The 14637-nt window shown below is 36.8% G+C and overlaps 1 protein-coding gene across 5 annotated transcripts in view; it reads right to left on the minus strand.

The window, feature by feature from the left end:
• The window catches only part of Nup205 (nuclear pore complex protein Nup205), a 171102-nt gene that overhangs the window by 52201 nt on the left and 104264 nt on the right, over positions 1 to 14637 (minus strand). For all 5 annotated transcript variants that reach the window (XM_089099638.1, XM_089099640.1, XM_089099637.1 and 2 more), the window contains exons 13-16: positions 13730 to 13977; positions 11066 to 11297; positions 3867 to 4185; positions 1615 to 1827 (exon numbers count right to left, since the gene is read on the minus strand). In XM_089099638.1, the coding sequence (XP_088955764.1) occupies positions 1615 to 1827; positions 3867 to 4185; positions 11066 to 11297; positions 13730 to 13977 (1012 nt within the window). The remainder of the gene's footprint in view (positions 1 to 1614; positions 1828 to 3866; positions 4186 to 11065; positions 11298 to 13729; positions 13978 to 14637) is intronic.

Raw genomic sequence — 14637 nt, forward strand, 5'->3', positions numbered from 1 at the left:
AACATAAAATCAGCCATTTCCGGACAAGTTCACATGAAGGGTAGGCTAAAAACTTTAGTATACTATGCTACATACTAAGAATACCAGGTGCCTGAATTGATGAATTACATTCAAACTAGAAAAGTTTGAGATTGGTTACACGAGATACAGCATGAGTGGCCATATTAAAAGATATGTTCGCTAACCAAATAAAAATGTAATAATTGGCGATAGAAGAATCTGCATTTTTATGATAACAGGAAACTTGAAAAACGGTCAAACTTCAATCTTCTTTTAAAAATCAGGATCGAATTTTGCCATCGAGGTTTTTACGGTTTCAGGTAGGTCATGTTTGGTAGTTTAGGACCTAATAAGTAGTTTTCCTGGATCGCGTTGCCTACAGAGCTTTTTTTGGGGATGAAAAGTGACAATTTTCACAATTTGTCAAAATTCTATGAAAATATCTCCGAAACTAAAAGCAATAAGACAAAATGCAAAACTTCCCTTTGTACCTGGTGACAAGAAGACAAGAATAAAAAAACAATGGTATCCTAGCTCTTACCGTTAAGAATTTACAGATTTTTGAAGTTCTGCTTTTTCGCACAAGGGTACAAAAACTTCGGTTGGCCGTCAGTTCTTCCGTCGTTATCGGATTGCCTCAATTTTTTCTATCCAACCTCTCCTGGCTATGTAGATAATTGGATAAATAATTGGAAAAAAATACCAACTTTTTGGATTTTTTTTTTTCAAAAAACCTCGTTTTTTGCGAATTTTTAAACTTTGGAAATTTTTTCCCGAAAAACTAGCTTTCAAAAAAAAAAAAAAAAATCCTGTGTTTACTATAAATGTAGAGAACAGCTGAGAATTTTTTCAGCAAAATTGGAATTTCACGCGCAGTCACGATTGGATGATTTGGCGTGGATTGACCCATAGGCATCAATCAGCTCCCTTATTTCTGACTCTTTAAACTCTTTAATTTGTCACTTCGACAGAAAGTTTGCTGAGTGTGGTGCGGAAAAGATGTCATTCAGAAAACCTTGAACCATATAATGTTTTTTGACTGATTGCAACATTCTTCGCAACATTTTATGAAAGTTCAGACTTAATACCCTAGGTTCTTGATATACTTAACATAAGGCCCTGTTTACAAGCTGGATGCAAATAATGTCATTTGATTGATTTCAACCACCCCCCCCTACATTCTCTGAAACATTTTGGCTAAACACCCTTACCGTTCCAGAGACATTGCTCAAACAATTTTGACAGCCTGGATTCACATAGTATCTTTTGATTTAGTTCAACATCCTCCTTAGAATCCCCTAAATATTTCCACTAATTATCACTATCCGTTCCAGAGGGATTGAAGATACACCCTTTTGAATACCGGGAATAACATAGAGTGTTTTTATTAAACTCAATAGCCCCCTCAACATTCTCTGAAATTTTAAACTTTAACTGTTTAACTCTAAGGGGCTAAAAATGACATGTTCAAAAAGAGGAATGTTTCCAATAACTTAAGCATGGATAATTCCATAGCTATTATACAAAAACTGACGCATAAAACAACGCTTGTTGCAATTTTGAACATTTGGTTTCCAACAAAACTAAGGAGAAAAATCAAAGATTGCGAAGTACCAGTAATCGAAGCAAAAGTTCTCGATAGAAGATTACTAATTCCCGCATCCCGTGTCTGTCCAGCTTCTCCATCTGCAATGTCCACTGCACGTTCTGACGTAAATATAATACTGGCTAGTTTTTGGGCTTGTGAAGTGCTTCCACGTAAAGACGAAACTCTGATATCAATGGCAATGCATAAGAGAAGATGGGCTGTAGAATTTTGTTGCTCCACTAAAGTAAACAAATAAAATAAAGCTTAAATTACGGAAAGTTTGACGTAAAACAAGCTGATTTCAACATATAAAGTTTAACCTCCTATGGCGCTAAAATTTAAAATATATTTCCCGTTCCTGAAAACATGAAACAAATCCTCATTATCACTATGTGGTTTTAATTCCTTTTGGAAAGTCTGATGATTACATAAGCAAGTTCCAGAAATGCAATTCACCCATGTTTCATCCCCACTGAAAGCCTCTAATAAACAGTTACTACTCTTATAAGCTCGTTAAGCTTCTCTTAAAATGTCTATATTATTCCATTCTTTTATTTGAGCTATCTTCTGTTAAGCCTTTATTCCGGTATACTTCTTTCCTTTGAAGTTATGGTTTACCATATACACCATATACATGTAACAAAAAAACAAACTCTTAAGATTATTTCAAAAATTGCATATACAATTTATTTACCTGATTGGACACGTTCATTGCCACAACTTTTTTGGGGATTCATTAAATGTTTCTTGTATTATTCCATATTCAACAGTGTTATAATATTAAGAAAACTTACTATTCTTTTCATAATGCGACTTTTATATCCCAAAGTTCTCACCTTAAGCATAATTTCAACACTTATCGTTTGTGGCCAGCCTTTTATATTAGAATATTCTTATATCTTTGTTTTTGGGCCAACTTTTCTTTGCAGCAATTCACTGAAAATACTAAAATTTCCAAGGGCATTTCCAAGGGCGAGAGAGAGAGAGAGAAAGAGAGAGAGAGAGAGGAAGAGATAGAGGGAGGAAGAGAGAGAGAGAGAGAGAGAGAGAGAGAGAGAGAGAGAAAGAGAGAGAAAGAGAGAGAGAGAGAGAGAGAGAGAGGGAGAGAGAGAGGGAGAGAGGGGTTAAGCTTCTCTTAAAATGTCTATATTATTCGATTCTTTTATTTGAGCTATCTTCTGTTAAGCCTTTATTCCGGTATACTTCTTTCCTTTGAAGTTATGGTTTACCATATACACCATATACATGTAACAAAAAACAAACTCTTAAGATTATTTCAAAAATTGCATATACAATTTATTTACCTGATTGGACACGTTCATTGCCACAACTTTTTTGGGGATTCATTAAATGTTGCTTGTATTATTCCATATTCAACAGTGTTATAATATTAAGAAAACTTACTATTCTTTTCATAATGCGACTTTTATATCCCAAAGTTCTCACCTTAAGCATAATTTCAACACTTATCGTTTGTGGCCAGCCTTTTATATTAGAATATTCTTATATCTTTGTTTTTGGGCCAACTTTTCTTTGCAGCAATTCACTGAAAATACTAAAATCATACCACTTGCAACTAATACTGTTATTACTGCAGATTTCCAGTATGTAGTCCCGGCATTTCCAAGGGCGAGAGAGAGAGAGAGGAAGAGAGAGAGGGAGGAAGAGAGAGAGAGAGAGAGAGAGAGAGAGAGAGAGAGAGAGAGAGAGAGAGAGAGAGAGAGAGAGAGAGAGAGAGAGAGAGAGAGAGAGAGAGTGAGTGAGAGAGAGTGTGTGAGAGAGAGAGTGTGTCTGTGTGAGAGTGAGTGTGTGAGTGTGTGAGAGAGAGAGTGAGTGACTGTGACAGAGAGTGAGTGAGAGAGAGAGAGAGAGAGAGAGAAAGAGAGAGAAAGAGAGAGAGAGGGAGAGAGAGAGAGAGAGTTTGATTTATTTCGAGAGAGAAAGAGATTGAGAGAGAGAGAGAGAGAGAGAGAGAGAGAGAGAGAGAGAGAGAGAGAGAGAGAGAGAGAGAGAGAGAGAGAGAGAGAGAGAGAGAGAGAGAGAGAGAGAGAGAGAGAGAGAGAGAGAGAGAGAGAGAGAGAGAGAGAGAGAGAGAGAGAGAGAGAGAGAGAGAGAGAGAGAGAGAGAGAGAGAGAGAGAGAGAGAGAGAGAGAGAGAGAGAGAGAGAGAGAGAGAGAAAGAGAGAGAGAGAGAGAGAGAGAGAGAGCAACAATTCAAAAAAACAGTTCTCCCTGAAGAAAGCCTCTTTTACGAGATATAAAAATATATATACACTTACTAGTAGGTGATGCGCTAAAAGGCAGTGCTTCGCCATGTCTGACTAAAAAGTTCCTCAAATTTCCCTTCAAGAAGCGAAGCACAGGATAGGATATTGTACCATGTGAAAGAATTACATGAAGAAGTTTATACCCTTCCATTACTACGGCTGCGTCAACTAATCCTTTCAAATTTTCATCAAGTATATTTACTAGCGAATGAAGACAATTCCTAGGCGTTCCATATACACCAGGATTTTGCAATTGAGACTTCTGAAGAGGTTTCTGTATGCTAAACCCAAGTAGAAAATGAACCAAACTAGGGTGAGGCAAGTTTACTCCCTGGAAATTAAACATAGTATAAGAAGGATAATTTCAGGCTTATAAGCAACACATGGGTCTTTCTTACTCTTTTATATACCTTTTGTATAGCTACCCTTTTGGCAGAATTTGAAAAAAAAACCTCATCTTCCCGTTGTGATCCTCCAAAGTATATCCTGCAAAAAATTTCAGCTATCTTGAAACGCTAGCTTCCCAAAGCTTCTCAAACTCAGTAATCTTTTCGAAACCTGTCGCACAAAAGCCTAATAATAATTCACGATAACGCTCAAGCATACTTAACCTATTTGACTCGAGTCGCGCCCGTCCTTGAAAGTCGTCTGGGAGCCTCTTTCTTATTAATAGCATGGATGAGTCTTCTGTACAGCTCCCGGTCTTCCGCTAGACGCAAAAGGTCAGAAATGCAGTGAGAAGAGAAGCTGTGAGAAGTTATTCTTCAACCTCTTTGGGGGACCACTGCGATTGCAAGAATCGTGAATCTGGCCTTCGAAGACAAAACTCGGAAGACGGGACCGAATAATCTGTTGCACGTGACTGAACCATCAGTTTCTAGAAATAGACCTTGGTGTTGGATCGTTTGCTAGATCTTAAGGCGTTCGAGAAGTTCGAAATTTGAGATTCTATCAAGGAAGATGATTCCGGTGATTCAGCAGAGGCATATAGTTCTAAACTGGTGAGTCGATACTGGTCAGCCACCTTCTGCGTCCAAGTTTAACACGAGCAGATTGTGATAGGAGTGATTAAGATATCGAAAAGTCACGGTTAAATTTTTTTTTAAAGTTTTTTTTTGAACTGGCGTTACAGCGATGTTGAAGCTGATGCGCACCACTCCCAATTTTAGCTTCTTTGTGCATTCTTTCCGGTAATTTTCTGTGAAATAGTGCAAGTAATCGAAGAATTAGCCCTCCTAGCTTCATTAAATGCATTAATCATGACGATCCGATACGAAAATGCCACATTACACACGGCTGAATCCTTTTGCTTGGTCGCAGCGCCATCCATCTTCATTAAACTCAAAGCCCTCCTACTCAAAAAACCAATTTGCATTGCCTGCTTGACGCGAAAGTCTAGACGTAGATGTTCAGCAATCGCCAGGAAGCAATTCTTTTATTCCGTTTTGTGTCATCAATCATGCTTAGTGTTTTCCGTGTGTTGTTCAATCATGCTTAGTTTTTTTTATGTGTTGTAAGAAATAGTGTAATTTAGTTGAGGCTTTCGCAAATACTATTAAAGCTGTTTTAAATAAATGAATCTTGAATTTTTAATTGTGGGGACAGATCCTTGCAAGTCAAATGGGCATAAGGGCATTGAAACAGAAACTCGTCATAGCGAGCCACCCTTTTTTTATTTTTGAGTGATTATTGTCGCTGGTGATCAGACAACCAGGATAGGTGAACTCGTCAGCCCACTGAATACTCTCTCTATCAAGTTTCAGGACTGGCTTAATTGTATCATGCGGCTTTCATGAATTGCACATAGCATATGTTTTGGATGCACTTATAACCATTACAAAAGAGCTAGCCGCTTTGAGGGCGTCGATAGCTAAGGCATTTCAGCCATTCGTCAATATCACTGGTGTGAGCTAGCTTGTCTCTTAGCCCCCCCCCCCTCAACTATGTGTGCGTTATAAGTTATATCTACCAGAAAGAGGACTGCTCAGATCTCTGTTTAGCTTGAGCACAAGTTTTGATTGCACCCTTTGACTTTTGTGAGCACCACATAGCCTTTGTTTCGAATACATTTATAACAATTCCAAAAGAGCTCGTCACTTCGATGCCATCGTTATCTATGGCTTGTCGATCATCAGTCATTTTAGCTATTTTGTCAATATCGTCGGCATATATATATATATATATATATATATATATATATATATATATATATATATATATATATATATATATATATATATATATATATATATATATATATATATATATGTGTGTGTGCCGGGGGAGGACTGTTCAGATCTCTGATAAGTTTCAGGACAGGCTTGATTGCACTCTGCGGCTTTCGTGAGCAGCACATATCCTTTGCTTAGGCATTTATAAACATTACAAAAGAGCCAGTCGCTTCGAGGACGTCATTAGCCATGGGTTGTAGATCAATAGGTATTTCAGCCATCCGTCAATATCATCGGCGGAGGCTGGTTTGTCTGTCAGACTCACCCTTCACCCATATATGCGCTGTAAGTTATGTCTACCAGGAAGAGGACTGCTCAGACGAAGGTTTTAAAAATTTCTAATTGAATAGCAACTAACAGAATACAATTATTCTTAAACAGGATCTTGATAAGAACACAAGGAACTGCATAAAAGCTAATACATTTTTTGGAAAGACTGGACGGTGATAGTCAAAACTGTTTCCAGCCGAAGTGCGTTCCAAATCTGCCATACACAGGTTAAAGAATTTTGGCCTAATCTTGTATGTTGACATGGTGGATGAATTTTGTGTTGGTCTTGAAGGGTATTACTGTGTCGGGTCTTTTCACAGTCCAAACTGTCACTGACAGTACTGTTTCAAAGAATCCCGCGTGTACGTGAAAGACACACATGGCGATCTCCTAAGAGAAATCTCCAATGCCATGTACTATTATTTCTTTTATTTTTTATATGATGATTTCATTTCAATTCTGCTCTCAAACAGCTTTCATAGAGTGCAGCAGCAAATTAAGAGCGAATTTTGTCGCTATATGTGCCTGAATATTGTTTACCAAACGTATAGGGAGCAGATCAGTTTATACTAAGGGGAGATTGACCTCTGAGGTTTGGTATCCTAAAGCATGGAGAATGCAGAAGTTTTTGTATCAGAGATAGGAAGCGGTTTTGGTCTCCAGGTTTAACTTTTGCTCAGTTTGTTAACCACTCTCTCTCTTACAAGGGTTGGCAAGTGTGTGCCCGTAAATTCACTGTATGGACGTCTAGCAGAGAGTTATACTTTTCAACATTTGGATTAAGTGAGTTAAGAAAAAACTCGAGTCCAACCTACCACATTTTGTAAGAGTGAAGACGTAAGTTGGAGTGGTGTTATCAATGTTCTTAACAATTTAGAATGTGTTTATTAGGCCAACTGCGTCACATCGGAACGGAAGACTAGGCAACTGTAGTTTCTGCATTATCAATTTGTATGGTAGATGTATCGGATAAGGTTTGAGTTTAACGACCGTTCATTGCAGTCTCTGGACTCATGCTCTATCTCTCTCCTTAAGGGGAAACCATTCTGATAAGCCACAGTCAAGCATTAGACGTAGACTCGTAAAATCACCTCAGTGAATGAAGCTTGAACTTAGGAAATGTTGGGGGTTGTGAATAGTTTCCGCCTGGGTCAAAAAGTATGTTTTTTCCTTGTCCTTGAGCCGGAGCCAGCAGCACGGGAGTTGAAGTGAAGTTTTACAGAACTACCCAGAGTTGTTCGACCAAGCTTTCGTTTCTTCGAGTCATAATTTTTCTTTACAGTTTCATGCAGGCGAACAAGCAGGCATCAGTTTCAAACTGAATTTAGACTAAAATCTAAAAATGATTAAGATGTGCGACGGCTCTCTCGCGCCACTACTTAATTATTTTCTTAAATAAAAAAAGATTGACATCTCTAAGGCAGCCTTATTCAACGGATTTAAAATTGGTTTATCTTAAATCTATCTACATCTATTTTATAGGCCATTTTATTCGTAGGTTATACCCTGTATACATTGAGTAATTTTCAGCGTTCCATAAGATGTAATTAATCCAGTCATAAAGAAGGCATGGTCGAATCATTATTTATTGACAATGAATATAAAGGAAAGGTTTTGATTGCTGGCAATGTTTGTCACTTCAAAAGAGGATCTGTTCCTTAAAATATTTACTGAACCTTTGTGCTGAATTTCAAATTGTCCATGTGATGTAATTATAATGGGGAATTTCAAAGTAAGTTTAATTGAAATGACGTCCTCAGCATCTATTTGAATTTTCTCTTACTTTTGATGCTGTAGTTACTTTACTAAAAAAAATATGTACCCTGAGACGTAGCACCAAGAATAATTCATGTTTAATCGAACAAATTTTCTCGACACCATGTTTGGCTCAAAATTCTGTTCTGGCAAGGGACATACCCTATCCCCAAAGGGACATATCCTAGCACCCGACTCCGGAGGTTTTAAACTCTATAAAAACAGTTAAAAATCTTTCTGCCAAAATCTTTCCATAACTCTAAAAAATTCGAAGCCCATTAAAATTTTTGCTAAACCCAGCGGTTTGCAAATTATGTCCTTTGACCTTCTTTAAAGATTTCTGCCGTTACTTTGGCAGCTTGTTCGCTAGTAGGATAGGGGTTGGGATGCTCCAAATTTTCAGAGACACTCGATGAGCATTTTGCAAATATTGGTAGGTGCACCGATTTTAAAAAGACGACGGAGAGATTTTCCCCGTCGCTTCCAGATCTCCAAATCTTACTTTGAGCCACTTTGCCTTAAGTCAGTACTTCAAAAACTAGTACCTGAATATGAGATTTCTAGGACTGTTAAGGTTTTAAAGAGGCTTTTGGTCATGATGCTATTTTTACCAGGCTAGTTAAGTTTATTGTCCTTTTAATTTTTCCTTACTGCGCCAAGAGCAAGAATCTGGTTTAATCCTCGGGCATTCGTAAAGCTTATGTTCCTCTAATCCGTAAAATTTATCTGACGAAGTTAACCCATATTCTTGAGGGTCTGATTTTTTTTTATTTAATACTGATATAACTGGTAGATTAGTGCTTACTTATCCGTCTTTTCCTTTCCTTCAGATGCCAATTACTAGTGTCCATCAAGGCTCGATTCAAGGGTTGGTGCGGTTTCTCATGCAAGTTATTGATCTTATTTTTGCAGTTGCATAGGGAACACCTCCTATTAAGTTATTAACTATGCCATCATATATCCCAAGGAGCCACAAATAATCGTTCTCCTTCTTCGCCTGATCTTGTTACATTTGTTTATGATAGCACCCGTCTTCCAACCTGTATCAGCTTTAAGTCACCTATTAAGACCCATAGATCCACTCGCCACCTCCATAATCATCATAATCATCATATATAATCATCTCTCCTCCTCCATCCCACTTAATTTCAAGGTTCTTCTTTAAAATTTAGTTACATCTCAAGATTTTAGGTTATGTTTTACAATTTAATCCCACTAAATAAAGCAGCACATGATTCCAGAATTCAAGATTTTTATTTAAAACAGACAAGCACAAATATTCAGAAATTGAGCTACGCTTAAAACGATGGCTAACTATTATAAAAAAAAAAATGAAAACTTATGAACCGCCGAAGACACAAAAATTCTAAAAATAAGGAAAAAAAGCAGCCCCTCACAACATGGCGATTTAGGGTAGGAGAGGGAAAAAGGAGGCTTGTAGGGCGCGACAAGGCCAACAACAAACAAAAGAATAGACAATAACAACAACAACAACAATAAAACAACTGAGCCAATGTTAAGAATTTAATTTTGAGGTTAAAACTGATAATTATACAATGGGACTTTATCCTCATTATTCTCTTTTGCTTCGAGCTTTAAAACCCGCTGAAGCATTGTCAGACAAATACTCACAGTTGGGCTTCTGCCCTAATTATCCCATAAATGCCATCCCGGAACTTATTTTTATTTCCATTTAAACTCATTGTTGACACCTCGCCTTAATTATTAGTCAAATATCCCTTTTTGTTCCTTATTAAACTCCTTTTAAGATCGTTTTTTCCCTTTCCTGTTTTTGCGTAATATCACTCACGTCTTGACAGAAAAAGCTGCTAATTAAGATAAGTATAAAAAGCTAGTAAGCCAAACAATCAGTCGTCGAGGAAATTCAAATGGCTAAAAAAAAAAAAAAAATCCAGTAGCTTGAATTTTAACCTTTAGGGTTAAAAGGAAGATGTTCCGTGATTGGGTTAGGATCGTGGTTTCACGCCCTGCCACCTCAATTGGTCATAACCCTATGGGGTACTCTTCTTTTGTAAATATTCGCAGAAAACTTCTGTTTTAAGTTTCAGTTCATGTTTTGCAACCAGAAATATCAGTAGTAAGTTTCTTACCATTTACAAGTGCATATATTTTATCTTCAAACATAGGTTACAGGATTTTTTGAAAGTTCACTAGGATCTTTCTTATTGGAGGGTCACTTCCTCTAATGATATTATTGAGATATATCCTATAAAAGAAGATATCTTGATACGTGGCTCTAAAGATTAAGCCAGTACTTGACTACAGATTAAATTGCTGGTCCGGTTATACCTTCTTCCCCCTCCCCCAGCCTAGCACCGAGCGCAGTGGTCTGAAGAGACGTGGAAGCATTTCCAAGGGAGATTCCCAACGAGATGTGATCTTCCTCCAGGGATTATTCCGTAGGTTATAAGGACACAACAGTATAAATCGTAATTTAATTAGGTTGGTTTACTTGGAGGAGGGGAGTTTAGGCTTCAGTAAACCTGCACCCCATCATATTGCCATCCAATACTCATGGAGACCTTCAATATACACTTTTTTACAGTTTGTGGCCTTCAACAGGGGCGTCGTTTGGGGGTGGCAAGGGAGGGCGGTTGCCCCCCCCCACCCCCAATAATGTGGAAAAAAATATTATACATCGCATGCCCTTTGACTATCCAGATATGGACCTCTCTTGCCCCCCCCCCCCAATAAAAATGCTGGAGATTCGCCCCTGGCCTTCAATATCAAGCCAGTTTTTAAGCAAGCTTGTATTTAAGCCAGTTTTTGGCTTTAATACAAGGATTTTGACGTATCTTTCTTTTCAGAAGTAAAGAAGCAAAGAACCTACACCACATATTGCTCTAAAGTGTATATTCTTAATCACGAACTTTTAACTAGCTAACAAGAGATGGTGCATGTCTCCTACAATCTTCATAATAATTTTCATTTTACCTGTTGAAGCATTTTCAGAAGGCACAATTTTACTTTCCTTCCTTGTTCTTCATTTTCGAAGGCATCATCAAGTATCTCTACTATCCCATGTCTGATTATCACATCATTGGGTTCCTCAGTGAAAAGTGCCAATAGTTGTTGTTGCGCGCTGGGTATGCTAGCAACAAACGCTAAAATAGATGCTGCTTCCACAGCATGCTCAGGCATATATTCACTACCATAAGAAACAAATCTAAAAGAAGAATAAATAATTACGGTACAAGCAAATTCCTACTAATAGCCTGCTGGAGCAAAATATAAATTACAGAATGGACTTCCGCATCATAAGGGTTAACTTTTTCAATAAATCCCAAGTTTTCCGGTTGTTACCTGTCATGGATAAAACGAAAGCTTACCCCGACATGGAGTCATTGAAATGATTCACATAACTAAGAATAATAATATCCAGAGCTAAATCAAACAATTTTTTGAAGGAGGATTGCCGTCTCTGGGAAAGATATTTTATTAGGTTTGCTTTTAAGCAATTAAATAGCCGAGGCGTACGTGTTAGTGTATAATTAATAATTCGGGGGGGGGGGGGGGGTAAAGCACAAAATACCCGCTTCTTGAGAGAATCCTGGCTGACAAAAATGTTTTTATTTTGTGTCGTCAATATTTTTTACTAAATATAATTGTCAGATTATTTTAGGCGACAAGGAGGATATTACTAGTCTCCTATCGACTTGCATTGCTGATTTATTTTTCTTGATCTTGCTCATAGCTTGTTCATGATAGAAAAAATATTGTCAATATTTCATATTAAATTTGGTCTTCAACATGTCTATTTGGTTAGCCAGGATAGCTTTTGGATTATCTGACACATACTATAAACGATCTTCACTGGTCTGTGATTAGAATAATACTGATATTAATTTCAGTTTATTAAAAAAATCAACTGAAATTTATTTTTCGGTAAAACCATTTTACATCGGTATAATCGGTAAAACCATTTTACCGATTTTTGAAATGATGTGGTGAAAACACTATCAATCTGAAAAAGAGACGGTAAATATTGATGTGTCAAGCTATACTGTCAGCAATAATGTATTAGAAACGACGAAGTGAGTAAAAAAAGCTTTAGAATAATGCTACTAACTGAACATTGACTTTAGCCCCATTGCTTTTATCATGTATGACATGTTGCAATAAGGATGGTTCCATGCTATACACAAAGGGGGAATATTCAGAAACTTCATCTTTAAATTAAGCCATTAACTAAATCTACTAATGAATATTGTATTATTTTATTTATAATTTTAGAAAGTTTCTAAACAATCAGCAGAGCTGATTGTTTAGAAACTTTCTAATGTGAAATAATGAATCAAATTTGAAAATTAGAAAGTCTTTCTAAATTGTTTAGAAAGACTTTCAATCAAGAATACGATTGACTACCTAGCTACCCTTCTAATTTTAGCATTACACGTTTGTAAAGTACACTGTTTTAATGGTCAAAGTAAAGATCTTAGCTTACAAAGGTCAAACCATGAAATTTTGTTATGAAAAATAAATGAATCTATTTTCATAGTAAAGGCTGTAGCTACTGAGCCAAAGTAACTATTATACACTGAACTTGTGATTGCCAAGCTGCTGGCAATCAGTACTTCTCTGACTCATTCTGTCAAAAGGTTCCGCTTTGGCCTTTTCCTTGTAGGTTCCCAAGGATTAAGACATTTTTATAACAGCATCCCATCCGAATATAAGGCATTCAATCCTTTTTTGCCATCTTGCAGACAATTTAGAAGGAATATTCAAGGCCTGCAGTCTCTATCCATCTTATGAACATGCCCAAGCTACTTTTCAGAATACATATGCCGCTTGGACTAACTTCTTAATCATGTTTACAGATAGCGTACCGTACCGTAAGCACCCTAGGATCTTAAAGTCTATAGAAGTCTGAAAACCTTCAGCGAAGGTTTGTTTAGAAAAAATGAATCAAATTTGAAAACTACTAACATAAAGCGAGACACTGACTTAACTTAAAAAAATATAAATTAAATTGTCATTAACAAATGCAATAACTATTAGTTATGGCTAAGTGAATGTATTTACCATAGGAAACGGCTCTATTCTCAAGCATATGTTATTAACGACTTATAAACTAGCACAACTTTTTTCGCCCAAGAAAGAGGCGTCGTTTATCCCTTCACTCGTTGCTTCAAAAGTTAGAGGCATGTTTTTTTCCCATGTTCAAGAAAATCCGTATTTAATATATTCAAGAAACATTTTTTACATCGAAGCTATTTTCATATTAGCTTTTTAGCAGTGATATGAATAAAGTCAAGAATGTAAACTCTAGGGACTGTAGTTAAAGCCTGCATTCCCCAAAACCATGTCTCTGTTTTACCCCTATAGTCGAGACGCAAACAGAGCTTTGCTCTATATTGGCCTTAGACGGATTTGCACTTCTGCAAGTTGTTCATAATAGTATCTGCCTACGCCCACTTATAAAATCTACTTTTTTGTTACTAATTTTCTAGCAGTTCTTACTGAAGAATGGCCTTTCCATGCAGAAACAGTTTAATATTCGATTAATTCCCTGAAATCCCAAAGATTGACAAAAAAACGAAAAAAAAACTGTCCTTTAGGCTTCGCACGGCTGTACACAAAAATTGATTATTTACATACTTGGCTATTTTGAGCATATGATCAGGTCTGTTTGTTCTCTGATTGACACCAAGTAAAAGGGTACCAAGCGATGTTACTCTCAATGATGAGCCTTCACTCCTCACCATTTCCAAGAAAATTTCCTGCATTTGGATGCACCGATTGAAGATGTACAAACAAGACAATGCGCTTCTGTCGCAAGCCTTACGCTCAGGAAAATCAACATATTCATCAAAGTGCCGAACGCTCTCCTCAATTAAATAGAGAATCTGAAATTACAAAATTAATAGAAAAGAAGATCAATGTTACACATTTTGTTAAAGACGTCCAAAGAGCTTTATGAACACAGTGGAAAAAATGGTAACGTTAAGTTTTATTTTGGTTTAAAAAAATGGTTTTAACAGTTGATATTTGATAATGTTTGATAATTTGATTAAGTGATGCCCAGACATTCAAAAACGGTTTTAGTTTCAGGAGAACTCATGTTCAGGTTCATGGTCAAAGCACCCCTCCCCCTTAATTTTGTAAAAAAAAAAATGAGCACTAGTCTAGTCTATGGCTCCTTCTGAACTAAACACTATTTCAACAAAATTCTAATTCCTTAAAAATCACGGACTTTATATTTACTGCTGTTTCAAAGTCACTTCCGCTAGTCTTTTATAAGGAAGTTTTAAAGCATTTTTTTTTTAAATTTCCTAGATTTTCTCTGAATTTGGTGACTTTGAATAATGTCTTCTTCTCGAGTTTTTCGCAGCAATTGGTACGGTGGAAGGTTGTTTAGCTCTATAATAGGCTTTAACAGGTGCAAAATAAAACCTAATTTAGTGAAAAATTGGTTTTTATTTGGCTTAACAAGAATAAAAGACAGTGGAAAAATTGGTAACTCTATCGTTACACTAGCAAAACTTGTTTGGATGAACTAACTGAAC

Source organism: Artemia sp. Qi Xiang Cuo, chromosome 13 (genome assembly GCF_049724085.1).
Source record: "Artemia sp. Qi Xiang Cuo chromosome 13, ASM4972408v1, whole genome shotgun sequence".
NCBI classification, from domain to species: domain Eukaryota; kingdom Metazoa; phylum Arthropoda; class Branchiopoda; order Anostraca; family Artemiidae; genus Artemia; species Artemia sp. Qi Xiang Cuo.